Genomic DNA, 25,178 nt, shown 5'->3' on the forward strand with positions numbered 1-25,178 from the left:
ACCTGAGGTAAATCTAATCCAAGTGGTAACCAACAGCTAGACTTGGAGATGTCTTAGTTCACTCTCATCCTCTTGAGGCTAGGGTATCCGTACAATAAAGACAGGCAGAGTTGGAGAGCGGTCGATTCGAGTGTCCTTTGGACTCCGCGGGCTCGACGGGAGGGACCCTGAAATTCTTAATTAGAGCCGGTTGCCATGGCGACAGTCTCTAGGCAGCGTGGGCTGAGCTCTCGGGAGGGCTGGAGGGTGGGCTGCCGCTGGACCCCGAGCGCGCGCCCGTCACCAACTTTCCCTACAGACCCGGGAGGGGGGCAGCGCGCTCCGCCCCCGCCCCCGGGCCGCGCACGTCCGCGCTCGGCGGCGCGCACGCCTGCGGGAGCCCTCTCCAGGCAACCTAGTGCTGATCGCTCGTGCCGGTGTGGCCGTTAACAGCCTTTGCGGGAGCCTGAGGCTCGAGAGCAGCCCCCTCCCCTTCCTGGACTCCCCCCCCCCCCACTTTCCCGGTCGGCCCCGGGGCATGAGTAGCGATGGCCGGCTGCAGCCCTGAGGAGAAAACTTACCGGCGCTTCCTGGAGCTATTCCTGGGCGAGTTTCGCGGACCGTGCGGCGGCGGCGAGCCTGAACCGGAACCCGAACCCGAGTTGGAGCCCGAGCCCGAACTGGTAGTGGCTGAAGCGGCCGAGGCTTCGGTCGAGGACCCCGGGGAGGAGGCGGCCGCCGTAGCCGCGACGGAGGAGGGGGAGCAAGAGCACCAGCAAGACCCCGAGCCCGAAGAGGAGGCGGTGGAGGAAGAGGCGGCGGCGGCAGCAGAGGGCGAGGAGGAGGAGGCGGCGGCAGCCCGGGGGCAGTCGGCCGTGCCACCGCCGCCGCCGCAGCCCCAGCTGCCGCCTCTGCCCCCGCTCCCGCGGCCGCTGTCGGAGCGCATCACCCGTGAGGAGGTGGAGGGCGAGAGCCTGGACCTGTGCCTGCAGCAGCTCTACAAATAGTTAAGTAGCGGGGCTTGGCTGGGGGTGGGCCCGCTGTCTCCGCCGCATCGGCCTCGACGCGGCTCTCTCGGCCCCTCAACTGCTCTCCTTTCCTCTCTTCACCCCCACTCCCGCGCCTCGCGCCGTTGGAATCGCCCCAGCTGCTCCGACTCGGGCGGTCTCTGCGAGCTGCCCACGCCCGCCTCGGCCTCCGCGCCTCCTGCCTGACTGGGGAGCCGCCCCCGGCGCCCTCCCGCCGGCCTCGGCCCCTTCTTCCCGCTGCACCTCGGCTGCCCACTTCTTGTTCCACTTCACAAGCCCCCTTTTCCTTCATGCTTCGGAAGGTCCTTTCTTCCCGTCTTATGAGCTCCCTCTTCTTCCCGGCTCCCTTCCTCTTCTTGGGAGGTTTCCTCCCACCCGGGTCTGTCTTTTCCCAGTCTGAGTCCCTTGTTGTTTGGCGGCGGAGAGACGCGACTCTTTTCTAGGCTGAGCTGCGAGGTGCCTTCTGCGTAACCGCAAAAACAGTGATAATAATACCGGCCTTATAGCCACAGGAGAGACTGGGGTTGATTTTCCTTCAGGCGCTCAGCGTTGAAAGTGAAGCGGTGTTTAGATGGGCTTAATCCGCGGAAGCCGAGTGTTTTAAAGATTTTTGATAACTTGTAATTGAGGGAGGTGGGAAGGAATTGAGAGGGAAGGGTAAGCACATTTTTACCAGCGAATCTTCAGGTGAAAGACACAGAGTCATAATTCGTTAAAGTGGAAAAGTCAGGCTGGTTTGATAACATTGCAATTACGTGCAGTATTTTCAGTCCATTAAGTAAGTAGATGGGGTAGGGGAGAGAAAGCAGATGGCTTAGCTACACAGATGAAAGTCTAAAATAGAAAGGTCGAGGCTTTGCCTTTCATCCCAGTTCTGGTTTTTGTGGGCTTGAAATAGAAACGGTTTACAATTGCGTTTCTTTCTAAATGGAATTGTTCTGAAATAATGACAGAGGAGAATACTGACAAATCTCTGAAAACATTGGTAAACCTGAGAGTGTCTTGGCATTCTGCTGATAGTTGTGATGAAAGGTGTTATTCTGGCTCCCTAAAAGTTTACTGCTTCAAGATTCACTGCAATTAAATTCAAACTCACTTCTTGGATTTTCTCAAAAGCCTGACTTGAAAGAAGGGCCTGGAAAGTAAATGTCAGGTCTTCATCCAATCTAACAGACATCTGACCAAATCATTCTTCCTGTTAAAGCAGAAGTTTATCAGTAGGGAAAAAGCATTTAATGTATGTGCTGTAGAAGTGGACTGTGTTGATGTCCTACACTTTATAAGCTATTTAAAATTTAATTTTAAAATACTATCCGGTTACCAAAGTAATAATGCTTTCTGGGAAATGTAAAAAATAAAATGGCGTGTAATACCACCACCAAGGATAAACAGTATTAACGTTTTAGAATATTTCTTCCTAGTGTTTGAAAACTGTCATAGGAAAGGGCTTATGAAATGTCATTTTCAAACACTAAATAGACACTTGAAACTTCCTGCTTAAAATAAAATGGAAATGTTTACCAAAGTGGAGGAATTTATCTCAGCATCAGACTAATTTTATTTTGACAGCTCTTACCTTTACAAATGCAGTGACAGAATTAAAGAAACACAAACAGTAGAGAAGGTTCATTAAAAAGAGAGTCATTAATTTAGAACAACCATGAACATTTACCATTCAAGAAGATTTTGAAAAACTGAAATCTATATAAAGATGCTAAGTAAGATGGTAAGTAGATGTGTTTTTCCATATGGAAAGGAAGCAAGATTAATTTCAACATACATAAAACTAGAAAAAGTATTCAAATGCTAAAATGACCATTTGAGAACAGAAGTTTGGATTTGAAGTAACTAGCAAAGTTAGAAAATATTATTTCACCTTAAGTTAAAGATTTCATGATTTTTACTGTGTTTTGTGCAAAAGCTATTAACCTATTTTTACTCGGATATAAAATGGCTGGCTTGTTTATGTAAAGTATCTTCAAACTCCTTAACAGATTAAAAAAAGCAAAAAAATCTTCACGGTTTAAAAAACATACTTTTAAGTTAACACTTTTAATTTTTTTTTTTAATAAAAGAAAATCATATCAGTCACCAGAGTCAATACTGGAAGACACAGTAGAGGTAGATCATGTTTCTGTCTAAGCACTTTATTTTACAGTTGAGAAAAGTGGATCTGAACTAACAAATTATGTACAAATAGTTCTGACTTTTCTCAACATAAACTCTGAACTGCACAACTCTGCTTTACATATTTGAAATGATGGGTCCTCAAGTTTCCTAGGAAATATTTTGAAATGATTCTGATTAGAAATATGTTGAGAGGCGCTGGGTGGCTCAGTTGGTTAAGCGTCCACCTTTAGGTCATGGTCTCCCAGTTGGTGAGATGGGGTCCGGAATTGGGCTCTGGGCTGACAATGCAGAGCCTGCTTGGGATTCTCTCCCTTTTTCCCCTCTCTCTTTAAAATAAATAAATAAACTTAAAAAAGAAAGAAAGAAATAAAAAGATGTTGAAATTGCTTACTTGGGGAAAGTTATTATTTTTTTTTCCAAAATATTTTCTCAACCACCCACTCCTTATTTTGGGAATTCTTAATATGCTTTAAAAACTCTGTCATACTTGTCAAATGGTGCTAAAATTCTTAAATAGAGCTACCTGAACTATATATTCACCGATTTGATAGTTGGGACTAGTGTAAGAAGAAAATCACACTGCATTTAATACCAGTTGTTTTTGTTTTTTGTTTTTTAACGTTTATTCATTTTTGAGAGACAGAACGGAGTGTGAGCTGGGGAGGGGCGGAGAGAGAAGGAGACAATCTAAAGCAGGCTCTGAGCTGTCAGCACAGAGCTGGATGCGGGACTCAAACTCACTGACTTCGAGATCATGACCTGAGCTGAAGTCCGACGCCCAACCGACTGAGCCACCTAGGTGCCCCTTTAATACCGGTTTTATAAGTCTGTAGTGTGTGTTTTCTGTCAGGATTTTATAACTATACAATATGTAGCTGCTAAACAGACTAAGCTTCTCTGAAGAAAAGAAGTAAAGGTGCTTATCTTCTTATTACTCTTTTATGTATAGACTGGTTGAAAGTAAAAAAAAAAACCAAACATAGTGAATGTTTTTCTCAATATTTTGCTTCTCAAGAATTTTAGAATAGGAACAGCAGATATAGTTAAACATTCTTCATTTTGATAAAGTCAGGACTACCTTGAGATAAGCACTTATTTAGGTAAGTAAAGGATCAATGTTTAAATAAACAAAATATAGTTATAATTAGCAACTTAAAAGTTTTTCAAAGTAGTATTTGGGATGAAGTTTTTGCTTTCAAAATGGGAAATATATATTTAGATATCCTCTACTAGATAAAAACAACATGTAACATTTTGAAAGAATAAGAACAACAATTTGAAAATAGCAAAAGTCTCCTTGGATGGGAAAGACCTCTGTTGTGGGCTATTAAATACCTTTTTAAGGACCATTTAAACATTTTTTTCCAGTTTATTAAACTTTAAGAATCAATAATAAAAGCATGTGATATTTTAGAACTTTTACTGAGTTGATCTATTGTCATAAAAAATTCCAGTGATTTAGAACCTTTTTCTAATGACAATATTAGGGTTTCTGAGGTTAATGAGGGACTTGCTTTGAAAAGGTGGAAATGAGGATTATAGCTTTGAAATAGTTGGCAAATAAATAAATAAAAAGTTTACAACTGATCTTAGAGCAGATGTGAATATGAGGCTACATGTATAGGTTACATGGGTCAATACTGTGTATTTGTCTACACTATACTGGGGATAAATCTATTTGTTTTCATCCAGAAGAAGCACATGCTCTGAAGTCTTTACTAGAGGTATATGTCATTACATTTTTAGAGCAGTTGTTTCCTTATTTTTTATTTATTTTTATTTATTTTAAAATTTTTTAACACTTTATTTATTTTTGAGACAGAGAGAGACAGCATGAATGGGGGAGGGTCAGAGAGAGAGGGAGACACAGAATCCGAAGCAGGCTCCAGGCTCTGAGCTGGCAGCACAGAGCCCGACGTGGGGCTCGAACTCACGGACCGTGAGATCATGACCTGAGCCGATGTCGGCCGCTTAACCGACTGAGCCACCTAGGTGCCCCTAGAGCAGTTGTTTCCTCAGTTACTCATTGTACTTCTTGATGGGGAAACATATTCCAGCACCCTGGCAAAGTTAAGCAGTTCCATATAGTAATGAGAGGTGCGAGGGCACTTTTAAAATAGCTTTGAAAAGAAAATCTTTGGTTATAGACACTAGTAATTCAGTTATATTGAATTATGTGAAACATTTAATGAGTTTCAGATAGTTCAGAAATTACTAAACTTTGTCTCACTTTTACATATATAAACAAAAAATAACTGCATGCAAGTTTTATAGTATCATTCATTTAAAACTACACCTTTTTTCTTATTAGTAAGTAATAAGTAGGGGTGCTTGGGGTGGCTCAGTTGGTTAAGCGTCCGACTCTTGATGTCTCTTCAGGTTGTGATCCCATGGTTGTGGGATTGAGCCCTGTGTTAGGCTCTGTGCTGACATCGCGGAGCCTGCTTGGGAATCTCTTCTCTGCTCTCTGCCCCTCCGTTACTCATTTGTGCTCTCTCTGGCTCAAAATAAGTAAATGAACATAAAAAAAAAAAAAAAGAAGTAATAAATGTTCACTATAAGAAGCAGAGAAAATTCACATTAGCAAGAAGAAGAAGAAAGATATCAAGCATTCATTGTTAACCATAGTTTTCAAGTTTTATTCCTGCCTCTCAGGCTGCTGCTTTTCTGTGAGCTTTTAGTACTCTGCCTATCCCTTGAATATTGATGTTTGGTCCTTAGCCTTTTCAACTCTGATGTCTTACTTGTTTGTAGTTGATACCAATTTCTCCCATGGCTTTGGTTATTTGATTCCCAACTCTGTTTCCATCTCTGCTTGGAAACAGCCCTACCTAGATATCCAAAAGGCTTCTCAAACTGTTCAGAACCTAATTCAATCTTCCAACTCCCTCTGTCTCCCTCAAAACAAACAAAACTAAAATCTGATTCTCTTTTTGGTGGGTCCATTTCTGATTTCTCTTTTTCTCACCCTTCACATTCAATAAATTTTGCCTTGTAAACATCTCATAGATATGTCCCACTCCATTCCCATTGTCATTGTCATCTTTTGCCAATCTTCCTCTTCTCCAGTATATTCTCCCCAGTATAAGTGATTCCTCTAGAATCTAGATTATGTAGATTGTCTAATTGTCACCTACTGCTTAAACATTTTTATTCTTTTCTCAGCTAGCCAGACTGTGCAGTTAAAGGCACAGTACTCCAGACCACTAAGTCTGCCCAAGACTTCTGACCCCAGCTGCAAGGAGTTAGGGTTCAACTACAGAGTTAGATGGAAGAGACCACACAAGACCACCCTCACTTCTGACATCAACTGTAAGTTTAGGGATTTCTTAAAACCACCCCTAGATTTGGTCACCTACTGGAAAGACTCACAGAACTCCCTGAAGGCTATTGTACTAATGGATATTGTTCCTTATAGAGAAAAGTTACAAATTACAACCAGCCAGGAGCACCTGGCTGGCTTAGTCGGTGGAGCATTCAACTTTTGATCTCGGGATTATAAATTTCAGCCCCATGGTTGGGTGTAGAGATTGCTTAAAAATCTTTAAACAAAAAGCAAGGGGGTGCCTAGGTGGCTTAGTGGTTAAGCATCTGGCTGTTTTTAAAAAAATGTTTATTTTTGAGAGAGAGAGAAAGACAGAGCCCGAGCAAGAGAGGGGCAGAGAGTGAGGGAGACACGGAATCCAAAGCAGGCTCCAGGTTCCAAGCTGTCAGCACTGAACCCAGGCAGGGCTCGAATTCACAAACTGTGAGATCATGACCTGGGTCCAAGTCAGACACTTAACCAGCTGAGCCACCCAGGCACCTCAAGCACCTGACTCTTGATTTCAGCTCAGGTCATGATCTCCTGGTTCGTGAGTTGAAGCCCTGCACCCAACTCTGCTGATGGTGTGGAGCCTGTTTGGAATTCTCCCTCTCTCTCCCTCTCTCTTTGACCCTCCCTCCCTCCTTCCCTGCCTCTCTCTCTCTCTCTCTCTCTCTCAAAAAAAAAAAAAAAAAACCCAGAAAACAAATTAGGACCAGCCAACAGAAGACATGCATGGACACAATCTAGGAGAGTTTCAAATGTGAAACTTCTGTTGTCTTCAGGGATGTGCTCCCCTCTCCAGGATTGATGTGGATAATAACACCTAGAGTATTCCAGCCCAAGAAGCTCACTCGAGCTTCAGCGTCCAGAGGTTTTTTGTTTTGTTTCATTTTTAAATTTTATTTAAGTAAATTCTGTACCCAGCGTGGGACTTCAATTCATGACCCCAAGTTCAACAGTCGCACATTCTAAAAAAAACAAAAACGAAAACAAAAAACAACCTTCTTCCAACTGAGCCAGCCAGGGGCCCCGGTGTCCAGAGTTTTTATTGAGATTGATTGGTTGAACTGGAGGTCAGGCTGATACCATGTGGTCCCAGGGGCCCATCATAAATAATGAAGGCACTCCCATTACTCCAGAAATTCCAAAGTTTAGAGGTTACCTCCTGGGAGCCACAGACAAAGGCCAGACCTCTCTCTGGGCAAAGCCAAATTCTTTACTGTATACCTTCATTACTTATCTCTCCATTGCTCTTCAGGTAAAATTCAAAGAAGGCCTTATAATCTTATTCCATCAGCCTCATTTCTGAATCACTGTCTGCTGACTCCATCCCACCTCTACAGCTCTAGAAACTACGGCTATTTTAGACTACTAATATATTAGTTTGAACATGCCGTGTTTGGTCTTACCTCTGCACTTTTGCATATAACACAGTATTCCTTCTACCTAGAATACTATGCACCCCCACTACCACCCTTCCCAGTCCAATCTCTTACCCATTCTTTAGGTCTCCATTTAACAAACAGCTTATTCACCATCCCCACACTCATGAGTTAAGTGTCTCTTCCATGTGCCCCTCTAGAATACCCAGTGCCTTTTCCTGTTGTAGCACTTGTTTGATTCATTATTTTTTTTGTCAACAAATATGTGTTTTTTACTAGAGCAGTGGTTTTCAAAGTGAGGTGTACCCAAAACAATCCATTAGGGCAAAAGAAGAAAATACTGAAATCTATTTAGTTGTATACAAAATGCAAGTGTAAGTACTGTTAATACTTGATGTGTTGATTTAGATGGGCAGTTCCGTGTGACAACTGATTTTATGTCAAGCATGGTAAATGAGGTATACTGATGAAATGCAAGTTTCACAGGTTAGAAGAATCAACACTGGCACCCTCCCTCCCATTTTTCAGAATGTTATGAAGTATTGCAGTTTACCTACACTGATTAAATGGATTTATTATATTTCCTGGTTTTAACAAAATTAACCCTCACAAAATGGATGTTTGGCTTTAAAAATACCTGCAAAATAAAATAAAAATTCCTGCAAAGAAATCATGGGTTTAATATAATATTTGTAAGTGTAAGAAACAACAAAACTCGATTGCCTGTGCTTCTCCCATACTTAGTTACATAAGATTTTTTTAAAAAAGAGAATATCCTATCTGATTAGAAATCAACAAGAATGGATTTATTAAGTAGATTATGTGAAATAATGAAATACAGGTTATTCAAAGAAATACCCAAATATTACTTGTGAGGGGTGCCTGGCTAGCTCAGTTGGTAGAGTATGTGACTCTTAACTTGAGGGTCGTGAGTTCAAGCCCCACATTGGGCATGCAGCCTACTTAAAAAAAAAAATTACCTGTGAGAGTTGTGTGCAAATGTGCATGTGTGTATGTATGTAATTTATAAATATCTGTATACATATACAGATATTCCATATGTATACAGATATACCATATATATACATATATATTTACACACACATACATACACATACATGGTAGGGGAGAGAGAGAGCAAAAAGTATACACACATTGGGGAGGAGGTTCGTGGTGCTCCAAATATTTTGGTAGGGTGTCTGAGCAAGTGTTTGGAGCCATTTGCATTAGATTTATTAGCTACATGTTTGCCATCATATCCCTAGGTTAATATTGAGAGGGACATGTACAACACACAATAAATATTTGCTGATCCAGTGAATGAGCTGAGATTTTTAAAAAAGACAGTTCTGGGGTGCCTGGGTGGCTCAGTCGGTTGAGGGTCTGACTTCGACTCAGGTCATGATCTCACAGTTTGTGGGTTTGAGCCCTGTATTGGACTCTGCGCTGACAGCTCAGAGCCCGGAGCCTGCTTCAAATTCTGTTTCCTTCTCTCTCTGCCCTGTCCACCTGGCTCTCCGTCTCTCTCTCAAAAATAAACATTAAAAATAAAAATAAGTAAATTAAAAATAAAGATTTAAAAATTGTAGTTCTTACAATTTTAAACTGCTTTTTTAAAAACTTAGTAAAAATAAAAAACTTATTAAATTTTGAACTTTTAAGTGTATGGAAAATAAAATAATGCACTCATCACCCACCCTTAGCAATGATCAATTTGTGGCCAATCTTGTTTCATCCTAACCTCCAGACATCTCACCCCACCTCCCATTATATCCTATGTAACTTTAAAATGAACACTCAGTAATTTAATCACAATTCTATTGGACTTTTAGGTGTTAACCAATTTTTGGTTACTCATACTTTGAGCAAACTTTTAATTTTCTTAGTGTGTAGTTCTATTGTTGGGACTGTGTTAAAACATATTTACATATTTAAGACTTTTCATTCACAGTTTTAAAATGTCCTCTAACAAGGTTTTATTAGTTTACCCTCTAGCAGATATATGTTTAAAAAGAATATTTTTTGGGGCACCTGGATGGCTCAGTTGGTTAAGTGGCCAACTTGGGCTCAGGTCATGATCTTGCGGTTTGTGAGTTCAAGCCCTGCATCGGGCTCTGTGCTGACAGCTCAGAGCCTGGAGCCTGCTTCAGATTCTGTGTCTCCTCCTCTCTCTGCCCCTCCCATATTCATGCTCTGTCTCTGTCTCTGAATAATAAATAAACGTTAAAAAAAAATTAAAAAAAATAAAAAGATTTTTTTGTACTATGAAATATTTTAAATATTTACCAAATAGAATAATAAAGCAAATATCCATATACCCATTATTCAGTTTCAACAAATTGTCATAATTAGGATCATTTTAAAGAAATGAAACATTTCATATGGAATTGAAGATTTTGTTTTCACTCTCTTCTCTAAACCCATTTCCTTTTTCTCAAAGGTAATCTGAGGATTCTTGTAATGTATCCTTCTGTATTTTTATATTTTTACTACATATGAATTTGTACGGTCTCAATATATGCTGGGCTTTTAATTTGTTTTTGTTTTTGTTTTTTTTTATTTTTTTTTTAATTTTTTTTTTTCAACTTTTTTTTAAATTTATTTTTGGGACAGAGAGAGACAGAGCATGAACGGGGGAGGGGCAGAGAGAGAGGGAGACACAGAATCGGAAACAGGCTCCAGGCTCCGAGCCATCAGCCCAGAGCCTGACGCGGGGCTCGAACTCACGGACCGCGAGATCGTGACCTGGCTGAAGTCGGACGCTTAACCGACTGCGCCACCCAGGCGCCCCTGTTTTTGTTTTTATAAATAGCTATGTTGAGACTTTAAAAAAGATTTGTGTTGATACATAGAGATCTAGGTTTTTGTTTTTTTTTTTCATTTTAGCTACTATATAGCATTCCATTGTCTGATTGTATTATGACTTATTTATCCAATCTATTGACAGACATTTGGGTTGTTTCTAATTTTTGCATATTATGCACTCTATTAGTTTAATAATAGCTACTGTAATGGGTAAATCCTAAAATCTCAAAAGCCTAACATAGTGTTAATTGCTTGCTCACAGAGTAACCCTCAATGGAGAAGAAAGGGCTGTGTTCTATAGAGTGATTAAGGGATTCAGGCTAATAGAGGGTATGTCACCTTCAACCTGTAGTTTCCAAGGTTGCTTTAGGCATCAACATCCATGCAGCAAGCAAGCATAAGAAGAGTAGAGAATGGTGTTGGAAGTTTTTAGGAGCAGTCTTTAGAAAGGACAAAGGACATATATAATTCTTCTCACTTTTCAGTGAATAGAATGCAAGTCATGTTGGCACCACCCATGGCCCACATTTCACAGCAAACAGAACCGAGAACAACTCTACACCATGGAAAAAAGAACACAGAACTTTGATGGAGAGCTGGCATTCTCTGCCCTTCAGATAATTCTACAGTTTGGTCATGTCTCCTTGTGCATGTGTTTATAGATTTCTTGGGTATATATCTAAAAGTGGGATTGTCAGATTGAAGTTACTTACACTTTTACTTTGTTAGACATTGCCAGATTACTTTGTCCAACTTCATTGTATAAGAGGTTTGGTTTGTCAGTGTTCTAATATTTGAACTGCTCTACCAGTCAGCTCGTATTTTTACATAGCTGTATGCCAGTAATGTCACTGAGCTATAATGGGAAGAGAATACTTCTAGTTGGCTGGAATTTTGGAAGAGGACACTCACCTAGAAGTCTAGACCAGTGCTATCCAAAAGGAGTATAATTGAACCACATATATAATTGAAAATTTGGTAACCACATTTTAAAAATTGAAAGACAGGTGAATTTAGTTTTAATAATTTAGTTAACCAAATACAGTATATCCAAATATCATATATCAAAACATATTACCATTTAAACATGTAATCAATATTAAAATACTGTTTTTAATTTTAATTTTAAAAAATTATTTTAGAGACAGAGTGTGAGCAGGGGAGAGGGGTGGAGAGAGAGAGAGAGAGAGAGAGAGAGAGAATGAGAATCTTAAGCAGGCTCCATGCTCAACATGGATCCCGAAGTGGAGCTTGATCCCATGACCCTGGGATCATGGCCTGAACTGAAATCAAGAGTCAGACACTTAACTGACTGAGCCACCCAGGTGCCCAAAGACATTATAATTTTTTATACCGAGTTTTCAAAATCCTGTGTATCTTTTGCACTTATAGCACATCTGACTTTAGAATATCATACTTCAAATATTTAGGTATCATATCAGGCTAGTGACTGTATTGAATCACACGGGTTTCGTTAAATAACAAAAACTTTAATTCTATAACACGTATCTGACATTTAATTTCAAAGTCACATTTAAATGGGTTCTCCAGTCACCACCTACATCTTTATTCAGTTTTTGGAGGAATAGCAAGCTGAATTTATTTTTCTTAGATTTCTTTCTTGACAAGAGAATAATCTGATTTAGATTACTGAATTGTTAACTTCTCCTCACGGAGTATAGGGGGTGATAGTTTTCAGTTACTTTTCTGTTGTTGTGTAATGTGTTACCCAAACTTAGTGGCTTGAAACAATGCCTATTGTTTTCTTACAGTTAAGTCCAGGAATGTTCCACTAGGTTCTCTGCTTAAGGTCTCAAGTTAAGACCAAAGTGTTGGCCGACTGGACTTATCTGGAGGCTCAGGAGAAGGCTCCACTTCCCAAGCCTATTCCGGTTGTTAACAGAATCTAGATCCTCATGAAAGATCTGAGGTCCCTATTTCCTTGGTAATTGTCAGGTGGGAGCTGATTATCATTCCTAGAAGCCACCCACATTCCTTCTCACAGAGCCCTCTTCATTTTCAAACCACTAATGGCACATCAAAATACTTCTCATTCTTCAAATTTCTTTGGCTTCTCTTGCTGCCAGAGAAAGCTGTCTGCTTTTAAGACCTCATTTGATTAGATCAGATCCACTGAGATAATCTCCCTATTTTCAGATCAACTTGCTGTACAATATAACACAATCATAGGAGTGATATTTCATTAGTATCCACAGATTTTAGCGGTTAAGAGTGGGGCATCTTTGGGGGACCATTTTAGTAATTTTTCATACCACAGTAGAGAAGCAAGATGGCAGAGCATTTTAATTATTTTGTTTCAAAGTCTTTTAATTCCACTTGTAAATGAAAGAAAAATAGTCTGCCCATTTCTTTTTGTCTTCATTTCCACCAGCTTGGTCCAAGTTTTCATCAATTCTTACTTAGCTTCCTGTAGCAGTACTCTATAAACTATTCTTCCACATTTGCCTCCTGTCCATTGGTTTTCCATTCAGCAGTTGTCTGACCTCATCTTGATCTGGCTCTGTGCTCAGTTATTATGTTTCAATCACAGTGGTCTTCCTTTAGTTCCCAGAATCTGCCCTGCTCTGGGCAAAAGCTTGGGCTTTTCTTTGCCCAAGCAGCTTTTCCCCTTCTTTCCAACTACCCAACTCAACCATTAGGTTTAAAGTATCTCTTTCTCATAGAGGTGTTTCCTTACCTGTGGTCTAAATTAAGTTTTGTTTTTGGTTTTCGTAGCATCCTTTTTTCTTTACATCCATTTATCACAATTTATATATATGCATGCATTAGTTGTTTAATGTATCTTCTCCCGAATGCGGACAAGAGATAAAGAATGTTTTGTTGTTCTTTGTGTATCCAGCATCTAGTACAAGTCCTTGCCCATAGTAGGCAGTTATTTGCTGAATAAATGAATGAATCGTCAATTTATTTTCTGTTTGATCTACCATGTTGTTTCCTTTCCAGATTTTTATAGGCCTATTCTCATTCTCTTCTTTCTCTTTTATTATTTTCTTCTGCGGCTCTCTGAATGGTAGAGGAGCTTGGTTTCCTATTGTATGTTATTTTTCGTATGTTAACATTTTCAACTAGCTATAGCAATGTTTACAGTTCTCATCTTTAGCACTCCACAGTTTTGCAAATGAACATTTTTGCAAAATGAACATTTTCAGTGGCATTAAAAGAGTTTTCATGTAAATTCTTTGAGAATATTGTGAACAATGAAAAGTTCGAATAATAATGATAATAATACTGTAGAGAGAGGAAGCTAGTTAAAAGAGCTAGTTAAAAGGGTCGCCTGGGTGGCTCAGTCAGTTAAGCTTCCAACTTCGGCTCCGGTCATGATCTCACGGTTCGTGGGTTCGAGCCCCGCATCGGGCTCTGTGTTGACAGCCGGGAGCCGGGAGCCGGGAGCCGGGAGCCGGGAGCCGGGAGCCTGCTTCAGATTCTGTCTCCCTCTCTCTCTGCCCCTCCCCCACTCACGTTCTGTCTCAAAAATAAATAAACATTAAAAAAAAAAAAGAGCTAGTTAAAAGGTTGAGAAGATTTTTAATTCTTTGTGTGCGTTTTCACTTAAGGTTTTACCTTCTGGTGTAAAGGTCTGAGGAGGACCACCAGTCCATTACTTATTGTTTTAGTTTTAAGTCATCAAGGAAAAAGAATCAAAGAACCAATCTGCTGGTTAGAAATATCAAACATAGTTTTTTTCCTGGTGACTTGATTCCATAATGATGTATACAATTCCCACAGAAACGTTATAGTTATTGTTTGGTATGAATTTGAAGTATTTGACCTACTTACCACAAGATAGAACCTCTCATCTTTGATCTTACATAGGAATTTCTTATTCACATTTCTCTACGCTGTGAATCTAAAAATAAAAACTAAAACAAAAAATTGCTTTTTAATTAGCCTGTTTTTTGATAATTGTATTGTGCTACAGCTAATATTTACCTTTGCATTAAAAAAACAAGCAACAAAAAATAAAATGTAATGCCTTTAAGGTGATATGTGTAGTGTTTGCAAAATTGTGTTTGAGGTATGTGATACATAAAATTCTTTCTTAGGCCAAAACTCTAGAGGGCAGGAATCAGGTTGTGAACATGTTCTTATTGAACCTATAAGTTATCACATAAATATGAGAGGTGACCATCATTAAATCAGGCTGTCACTGATTTTGCAATAGAAATGACCTCTGAAGTTTTTAGATTTGATTTCTGGCAATTGTGAATATTTATTAGTTCTTAGAGCCTTCGTTTAAGGCAGCTTATAAATACAGTGTCATCTGTTACTTGGATTTGTCATATTCACAATCTACTTATATGCAATTAGAAGAATAAAAAATATCTTCAACTTTTCAAGGTCATGGAAAATTAACTGCATTTAGAAACAATTTTCAGTCTTTTAAAACATAAATATGAATTTGCATTTAAATGCTCTTTGCCAGGATATTCTCTAATCTTGGATTGGTAAATATAAATATCTTTCTATAAGACTTAGTTAACAATGTAAACCTGCAGAGAATCGGCATTGTCTGCACCTGAAATAATAATTGTGGAACTAGTTGTAGTTATAAGTTGCTCCTGTTTCTTTTGTTGCTACTACATTTATTGAGAGCTTGTCCAAAGACTATTTTTTTTGATATTAGGTTCTATTATTAACCCATTTTGCAGATGTGAAAGCCAAGTCACAGTTTAAAGAACTTTCTCAAGTGTTCACTATTAGTGGTTATCACTAGGAAATCAGGGAGACTGACTTGAGAGCTTTGAAGTTTGTTTTATGATTTTTCATGGTGTGTTACAAACATACTTTTGTAGGGAAGAATCTCAGTGAAGATACAATTCAGTTGTTTGAATTTTGACCAATGTTTTTGCTTAATTCACTCTGCTTACCTCTTCTTGCCTTGATTACTTTAGTAGCCTCCCAGCCATTAGTCTCCTCCCTCTAATCTAGCCTTACTGGATTTTCTAACACAATTGAATTCTCTGTATTTCTCTAAAGATATCATGTTATTTCTTGCCTGTTTGCCTTTGTAGGTGCTGTTACTTCTTCATGGAACATCTACTTTCCCGGCTAACTATAACCTCTCTTTTGAGGGAGAGAGTGCAGTTGGATTTTCATTTCATCTTCTACCTTGAAAGTCCATCTTGCTAAGGTTTTACCGATAAGGAGCAGTCTAAAATGGTTGCACCTAATATTTTCCTAAACTCTTGCTTCTAATGAAAGAAAAGACTAACAATTAGTGCTGCTTATTAAAAATACAGCTTGGTGTATAGTTCATAACAGTGGCAAACAAACATGTCACTATTCCATTTTATACTTGACTAAACCTGCCTTTTTAGATCTTTTAATTTCAATATTGTTGAAGTAGCCAAAGGCACATATTTTCTATACAGTTTTAATGCCTAATGTAGTAGTCATCTACTCAATGTAGTAGTTATTTTGGGAAAGAAATCTTAAAAACATTTTTTTAAAATTAAGTAAGAAGAGAAATAGATTTTTAAATGTTAATTTATTTTGAAAACGAGAGAGAGTGTGAATGGGGGAGGGATGGAAAAAGAAGAAGAGAGAAAATCCCAAGCAGGCTCCACACTGTTAGCATGGAGCCCAATGCAGGGCTCCATCTCATGAACTGTGAGATCATGACCTGAGCCAAAATCAAGAGTTGGATGCTCAACTGACTGAGCCACCCAGATGCCCCAAGAAGAGAAATAGTTTTGCTTAGTTTATAGTCTGTATTAATGTCATATATTCAGTACATAATCTTTTAGAAGCCAGTAAAATACATAGTAGTCATTAATAAGCAGTGACTACAGAAAGCAATGACTGCTTGTATTCTAGAAGTGTCATGGATGAGTCCATATGCTATAACGTGGTTTTGGAATCATTATCATTGTAAAATCATTATTCTTTTGCATAATGCATTAAAAAATGGCTCAAAGTAAAACTTGTCCTTCAGAGTCATTTTATATATTAAAATATCCAGTTTATATTCAACATATAATACCAAAGCAAAACTATCCTTGACTGTCAAGGAAAGGAGGAGAAAATAGAACAAGTGATATCATCTAGTGTAGTTCTGTAAAAATGTTTTGAAGTTAAAATGTATCGAAGGTCAAATACAAAAGCATTTTCTCAAAATGAGGCCTTATACTCTTATTCAAACCAACTAATTAAACATTAAATGGAAAAAGTCTATTAAATATTACATTAATTAGTATATCTTTATACTCTTCCATAGGTTAAAATTACCAAACTGTGAAACTAAGTCTTCTCTTTTCCCTAAGGACTACAAAGGGAGATTTTAATTAAGCTTTGCTATATTAAGAATTTCCTTGGTTTTAAAAAGCTACTTATTTTACTATAACTTTTCTAAGTGGTTACCTAAATAAAGATAGCTTTATGTAGGGCTTGGTAATTTTGTGGTTAATATATGCCAAAAAATAGGTATTTAGTTCCTGAGGCATATGTCACCAGCAATATTCAGGCAAGATATTGAATCATTTGGTATTTTGCAATATGTATAAGTAACAGTAAATTCTAAAAACAGTATGATTAAAGGCAGCATCCTTTTGTGAAACTGATATTAATGGAGTTTATTTTCTTTACTTGTTTTCCACCTCATTACAGAAAGGATTTCAAGTGGCAAATTAATTTTCCTATAATGGGAGTAATATTTATTTAGTCATCAAAAAACATTAAGTACCTACCATATGCCAAGCACTGTGCTATATGCTGCTTATACAGAAATAAAACATATATTCCTTTCCTCAAGAAGTGTGCAGTTTAGAGGAAAAATCAGACAAGTTAACCAGCAAGTACAGTACAATGTGAGTATAATAAAAATTATGAACTCTGTTATATATGAGGTGATATACTAAGCACATTATAGGCTATTGTTTTCTATTTTTTAATCAGGAAATTAATGTTTAGTAACATTAGGTAACTCCTCCCGGGTAACCTAGTAAATGGTAAATGGTATAATCAAAATTTAAACTCAGGTGTGTCTGACTCCAAAGTGTTTTCTTGCTGTGTACTGACTGAAAAGCGTTAAGGACACAGTGATGAAGAGGATTTTATGGGGACACTGAGGCAGGTGTGCTAATGTAGGACATTAGATTGTGGAAGGGGATGTTTACATTTTTAGAGTTTAGAAGATTAAATAGGAATTAGCCAAGAGGAGCAGGAAAAGCATTCCAACAGAGAGACTACCATGTACAAAATCATGGAGATGAGAAAGCATATTCCATTTGGGACTTGTCTGGCTGACTCTTACTTCTCTGAATAAAGAAGGGTAAACCTCAAGAAAGACCAGAGAAATAACCCAGAAGTCATTCACTCATTCATTTGTTCAGTCAGTATCGGGCATTGTAGGTTTTGTATTCACACATCTCTGGGAAGATACTGGAATTTTTATTATTTTCTTTCCTTTTCTTTTCTTTTCCTTTCTTTTCTTTTCTTTTCTTTCTTTTTTTTTTTTTTTTGATACTGGAATTTTTAAAATCACAAGTTGTTTAATGCCAGTAATGTTAAACAAAATGCCCCATAATCAGGAAACAGAAGAGCTTTATGTTCTTTCTTCTGCTCTATAATTTGTGTTTTATTTGGCTTTTAGAACAATGGCTTCTAAATTGTAAAATTTTTTTGTCTTTTCTCATCTTTTCTTTCTTATCATTTCCTCTCGTCATGCTACCTGATGCCAACCTGTGTGGAGATTTTAGAACTGAAGACTGCCTAAAGTGTTCTCATTTTAACTATACTTAAATCTTATTTTCTTCCTAAAGCTTTATGAAAGGATAAGTATGTTTCTGTGTATCAGTGTCTACTGCGTGAACTTATCTTTCAGAGGATAAATATACTAAAAGTACTAAAACTGATGCTTTCAAAGCAAAGACATATTTGGAGAGATAGAAGCACATCAAACTGCCGGATGGATATACAAGACAACACAAGACCAAAACCCAGATTAGAAATATAAACTTTAGGAAGTTAGGAATGGTTTTTCTGAGTCAGAAGGAGTGATGTTTATTATTAGACACATTTATTCAGTGAGAGAATTTTTAATTTACTTTCTTCTTTACAATCTAAAGACATAGACTTCAACACTTATTTCAAATTCAATGTTATCTTCAACTAGAATTTCCCAGAGGTCAGCTGGGTGTAATTATCCCCTTCCCTGAACTCCCAAGTATTTTATCTGTATCTTTTTAGAAAACATTCAATAATTCCTTCCTTTTTATATGTCATTATATACATATTTTATCTCCTCTGTTAAACTGTATGTACCTTCCTTGCAGCAAAATTCATGTTTGATCCATAGCACTAAGCTTTGTATGTATAAGGCACTGAGCTAATACTTAATGAATTAAAGCACAGCATCCATATCATAAACTAAATCATTAGAGCAGTGTTTTGTACAGTGTGGGACATGACTTACTTCAGAATCATCTGGGATGTTTTGTTAAAAATGCAGGTTCTTGTGCTTCTGTCCACACCTCCCGAATGAGAATTTCTTTGGTTTCCAAGAATCTTGTTTTGAGTAAAAGCCCTAGGTAATTATGATGCACACCAGAGTTTGAGAACCCACTGCATTAGGGAGAATGTAAAAATCCAAATTAAAATTTAGGTTACAGGAGGGGTGCCTGGCTGACTCAGTCAATAGAGCATGTGACTCTTGGTCTTGGGGTCTTGAGTTCAAGTCTCATGTTGGATGTGGAGCCTAAAAAATAAATAAAATTGAGATTACATGAAATTGAAAATGTGCCTAATGTTAAAACATTTCATACAAAGCAGAGCATAAAATAGAAGAAAAAATGAATAGGAAGATATTTTCAATGTAGTTTTTCTGTCAAGATCGATGTTGTGTTTTGGAACTTTAAGTTTTAAAAAGCATATATAGATGTAAATGATTTGAATATTAATGGCCATGTTTTGTGAATACATTTGAAGTAAAGCACCATGGTTTTATAACTAAAGACTAAGAAAAGATGTGTTGAATGTTCTAATCTGCATAGAAGTCTTTTAGGGTATGATTTCATATACTATAGTTTGGGATTAATAGTTTTATTGTAAGAAATAGTGTGGTTTAGGGGTGCCTGGGTGGCTCAGTCAGTTAAGCATCTGACTTCAGCTCAGGTCATGATCTCACACTCCGTGAGTTCGAGCCCTGCATCAGGCTCTGTGCTGACAGCTCAGAGCCTGGAGCCTGCTTCAGATTCTGTGTCTCCCCCTCTCTCTGCCCCTCCCCTGCTCATGCTCTGTCTCTCTGTCTCAAAAATAAATACAAACATTAAAAAAAAAAAGAAATAGTGTGGTTTAGATAACATTTAACAATACATATTTTTCCTTAACAACACATTGTGTTTTAGATTTACTTGTCATAGAGTGTTTTTATCTGTGATTTTGAAAAATATGGAACTATTGATAGAATGCCAGTTATCTTGGAATAAATATGCATTATTAAAATTGATAAAGGCTAGGATAAGTTGTAGGAAGGAAGTTCAGTATAGATTTTCATCCAGGTAGTTCTTTTTTTTCCTAATGTGATATACAGTGGTTTTATAAACTTAAACTGTTTTTATAGTGGGAGTAAAGATAAAAAATGCTTAAGTAATGCTTGTAATATAGGGCACTGATCCTGGTAATTTGCATATATTAATTCACTTAATTCTCACAACAGCCAAAAGAAATAGGCATTTAATACAGGTAAGGAAACTGAGGTACTAAGTAAGAAATTTGCCCCAAATTCACACTGGTAAGTGGCTAAGATATGAATCCATATGGGGTAGCTTCATGGTCAACACTCAACCACTTTTACAATAATGTTGTTTTTTTAAACTAGCAATTACTTCGGCGTTGTCTTAGTCATTATTAGCATTTTACAGAAATAAGATGACAAATGTTTCCAAGTAAAAATTTTAAACAAATTCAGCCTACATCTAAGCATTATCTTTTTAAAATTGTGTTAATGCTATTCTTGCTTTTACTTATTGTATATAGTAATATTGACGTTTCTTAAAATTAGTTGGATGTCAAAGGATTCTTTTAGCGTGTCATTTTGATGTTTGTGATAGTAGTAGATGATCATTTGTAGTAAAATTAAAAAAAAATGTGTTAGGGGGAATACTTAAGCACTGATTGATCCAAGTGAAAGTCCAGTAACTTTAATTTTTGGAAGCTATTGGAACACTTAACAGATTTTTATGAAATAAAAAAGCTAGATAAATTTGCATAGTGATGATTTGAAATTTGTATATAAAAGATATTCCATAATATATATTCTTCAATAATATATATTCTTTCTGATAAAGGTTATTATAAGGTTTTTCTCTATAAAAAGTGCATTTTTATTGATGTTTTTGTGGTACACATGAATAAAATATTCCTGATTTGTGTGATTTCCTTATTTTTAATTATATAAACTGATCCCTTTAGGTGTCATTAATTGCTTTGCTTCAATAAATGCTGAAGATGATTTAACCTTGTAAAAATATCTAACTTATGAATGCTATATATTAGGCCCTTGAAGGGTCCCTAATTTTACATGGGAAAAGATGTTTCTTATACTTTTATCTTTTGATCTCTATATATTTTTTGTTAATAGTGGAAAAAGAATGAACATCATTTTTTTATGCACAAGATGTTTTTATTTTCTAAATTTGACACAAGTATGAAACTTACTTTACGGAAGTTTTAAAAATGTAAATCAAAGACTTGATTGTGCTACTAAAGTACCATTTACCTGATGGCTAGGGGTCGTTAAGTATAGTTAAGAGGAGTGCCTAATAAGTACCTTTAGAGATTTAATAACTGTTGAAAGAATGATAATGTCCTATTTATCAAACAGAATTTTATTCTATATAGAGTTTTCTACTAGAATATAAGCTTCATGAAGGCAGGGACTTTGTTTTGCTCACTGTCCTATCTTTAATACCTAGAATACTGAATGCTTAGTACGTAGTAGGTTTTCATTCAATAAGTACATGATGACTAATTGAATATATGCTTACACATTTTTTAAATTGTGGTAAAACATAACAATTAACATGTTTTGAATAGTATTTTTATTTCTGATTAAAGAAACCTGCTCATTGTAGGAATGTTTGAAACTGCATGCAAGAACAGAAAAATTGCTTGTATTTTGCCACTTCAAATAGCCATTCTTTAGGAATATTTTTCTCAATTTTTTTTTAATGTTTGTTTATTTTTGAGGGAGAGAGAGAGAGCATGAGCAGTGCAGAGAGAGAGGGGGACAGAGGATCCGAAGTGGGCTCCATGCTGACAGCCGAGAGCCCAGCTCTGGGCTCAAACTCACAAACCATGAGATCATGACCTGAGCAGAAGTTGGCTGTTCAACCAACTGAACCACCCAGGCACTCCCATTCCTTTTTTATGCAAATATATTTATAACTAAATGGAGATCATACTTACATATATGTCAATTTTTATGTCCTGCTTTTTTTTCATTTAACACTTTCAAGTGAGCATTTTCATTAAATGTTCCTTGAAAACATAATGTATAAGGGTTGCAAAGAGTCTAAGTGTTGTTTTGGTCAAAGTCCACAGTAGTAAATACATTTTACTTTGTGATTAAGGCTACACATAAGTATTTAATTGTATTAAAAAGTTGTAGAGCAGTAGTTACTAAGTGTGATGCATTCTGATATTTTTTTTTATAATTTAATTTTTGAAATATACTTGTCACATCCCTCCCTCCAAAACTGATTTTGCATTTCAGCAATGAGTTGCAGCCTGAAGTTGGAAAAATACTGTTCTCTTGTATGAGTACGCTGTAATTCAGTAGTGCCCCTCTTTATCGGACAGATTTGATTCTTTCCAATTTGGGGCCAGTAGGTATAAGTATTTAAAAGCATATGAGAGCATATTTACCAAGTAACTCATGCTGGCTGTAATAAATTATTGCTAAGGTGATACAATGTAAAAAGTCTTCTTTATCATTTTAATATATGTCCTTTCAGATTTTTTTCTATGCAAAGATGAGATGCATTCTTAAATTATTAAAGTTATTTTTATGCCCCTCAGTAGAGTTTAATAACTTTCTTTACATTGGTCCTGGGCATTTCATATTTTTGTTAACTTTTTACCCAGCTTTATTGAGATATAGTTGACACAATATTGTGTAAGTTTAGGGTGTACAACATGTTGATTTGATATATTTATATATTGTAAAATGACTTTCAGATTTTTCTATGCATTCATTCATAATCACCATAGTAAATCTGGTTACCCTCTGCCACCACACAAAGTCAATATGATATTATTGACTGTATTCTTCATGTTGTACATTACATGTCCATGCAGTGGCCATTCTTATACATAGATCTTTGTGCACATCTACATATACTATTGTAGAATAAATTCTTGGAATTAAGTCTGTTGGAATATAGGGTATGCACGTTAAAAAATGTCATTTAATTCTTCAAATTATCCTTCAGAAAATTTATATCAGTTTGCACTGTATCTGATAGTTTATGAGGGAAAAGATTTTCCCCTGCTGTTAACACTAGATATTTTCTTTTTTCTTTTTTTTAAAGTAGTGTAGTTGACATACAATATTAGTTTCAGATGTATAACATAGTGATTTGTCATTTATATATATTACAAAATGATTACCACATTAAATCTAGTTACCATTTTCACATACATAGTTATGATATCATTGACTATATCTCCTGTGCTATACTTTATATCCTTGTGATTTATTTATTTCATAATTGGAAATTTGTGCCTCTTAATCCCTTTCACCTTTTTTACCCATCCCCCTACCCCTTCCCTTCTGACAACTCCAGTTCTCTGTATTAGTCTCTTTTTTGTTTTTCCATTCCACGTGTAAGGGAAATCATGTATTTTCTTTCTCTGACTTATTTCACTTAGCATAATACTCTCTAGGTCCATCCATGTTGCAAATGGCAAGATTTCATAATTTTTATGGCTGAAGAATAATCCCATTGTGTGTGTACACACACACACACACACACACACACACACACACACACATATTTTTGTCCATTCATCTGTGGACACTTAGGTTGCTTCCCTTTTTTGGCTAATTCTGCAGTGAACAGTAAATTTAGTGCTAATTCTGCAGTGAACATAGGGATGCATATATCTTTTCAAGTTAGTGTTTTTATTTTTTTGGAGGGGGATAAATACTCAGAAGCGGAATTGACAGATCATATGGTAGTTCTATTTTCAATTTTAATCCATATTGTTTTCCATAGTTGCTGCACCAGTTTACATTCTCACTAACAGTACATGAAGGTTCCCTTTTCTCCAGTATTTTTATCAACACTTGTGATTTTTTTTTTTTTTTTTTTTTTTTTTTAGCTACTCTGACAAATGTGAGAGTTTGTTCTGTACTGGTTTGTTTTTTGTTTTTTGTTTTTTTTTGAGAGCGTGTGCACATGCATGAGTGGGAGAGAGGGGCAGATAGAGGGGGAGAGAGAGAATCCCAAGCAGTCTCCACACTGTCAGCATAGAGCCCAACGGCCCAACGTGGGGTTCAATCTCATGAACCATGAGATCATAACCTGAGCTGAAATCAAGAGTCATACACTTAACCAACTTAGCCACCCAGGTGCCCCATTCATTATATTTTTTATTTGAATTTCCCTGATGATTTGTGATATTAAACATTTTTTCATGTGTCTTTGGGCCATATGTATGTCTCTGGAAAAATGTCTATTCTGTTCCTTTGCCCATTTTTTAATTGGCTTGTTTTTTTGGTGTTAAGTTTTTTGAGTTCTTTATATATTTTGGTTATTAGCCCCTTACTGACATCATTTACAAATATCTTCTCCCATTCACTAGTTTGACTTTTCGTTTTGTTGGTAACACGGATATTTTCAACCTCAATTTTTGCCAATCTGATGAAGAAAACTTATCTGTTCAATTTGAATGTATGGGTTTGGAATCTTTTCATATGCTTATTGTGATTTGTATTCTATGAATGCTTATTTATATGCCTCTGTATGATTGATTTGTAGGAAATTTTTTTTAATGTTTACTTATTTATTTTGAAAGAGAGAGCATTAGTGGGGGAAGGGTAGAGAGAAAGAGAATCCCAAGCAGGCTCTGCACTGTCAGTGCAGAGTCCAACGTGGGGCTCAATCTCACAAATTGTGAGATCATGACCTGAACTGAGATCAAGAGTCAGACGTTTAACTAACTGAGCCGCCCAGGCATCCCCGATTTGTAGGAAATCTTTATGTATTATGGATATTAGTCTCTTGAGTGTTATGTGTTGCAAATGGCTTCTTCCAGTGTACAAAATATCTTTTGAACCTTTACTATGGAATCTACTTGATGAAATCAGCTATTTTTTTTCTCTATGACTTCTGGGATTTGAGCCATGTTTTAAAGTGTATAATTAACCTTCCCCATCTATTAACGTTTTTATCAGGATATTGATAGCTTTTTATGTTTATTCTTTGAGAGTTAATTTTTGTATTGGATACTGTTCCATTAAGCTACTTAAAATTGATACATCTAATCATACTTCTGATAATAACTCATAATTAACAAGATTAG

At 37.0% G+C, this 25,178-nt stretch overlaps 1 protein-coding gene across 1 annotated transcript in view; it reads left to right on the plus strand.

Moving 5' to 3' along the window:
* Window positions 1-237: 237 nt before the first annotated feature.
* The window catches only part of PPM1E (protein phosphatase, Mg2+/Mn2+ dependent 1E), a 169,750-nt gene continuing 144,809 nt past the window's right edge, over window positions 238-25,178 (plus strand). The window contains exon 1 of the mRNA XM_049637786.1: window positions 238-985. Within this exon, the coding sequence (XP_049493743.1) occupies window positions 528-985 (458 nt within the window). The 5' untranslated portion in view covers window positions 238-527. The remainder of the gene's footprint in view (window positions 986-25,178) is intronic.

This window comes from Panthera uncia, chromosome E1, assembly GCF_023721935.1.
Source record: "Panthera uncia isolate 11264 chromosome E1, Puncia_PCG_1.0, whole genome shotgun sequence".
NCBI lineage: Eukaryota > Metazoa > Chordata > Mammalia > Carnivora > Felidae > Panthera > Panthera uncia.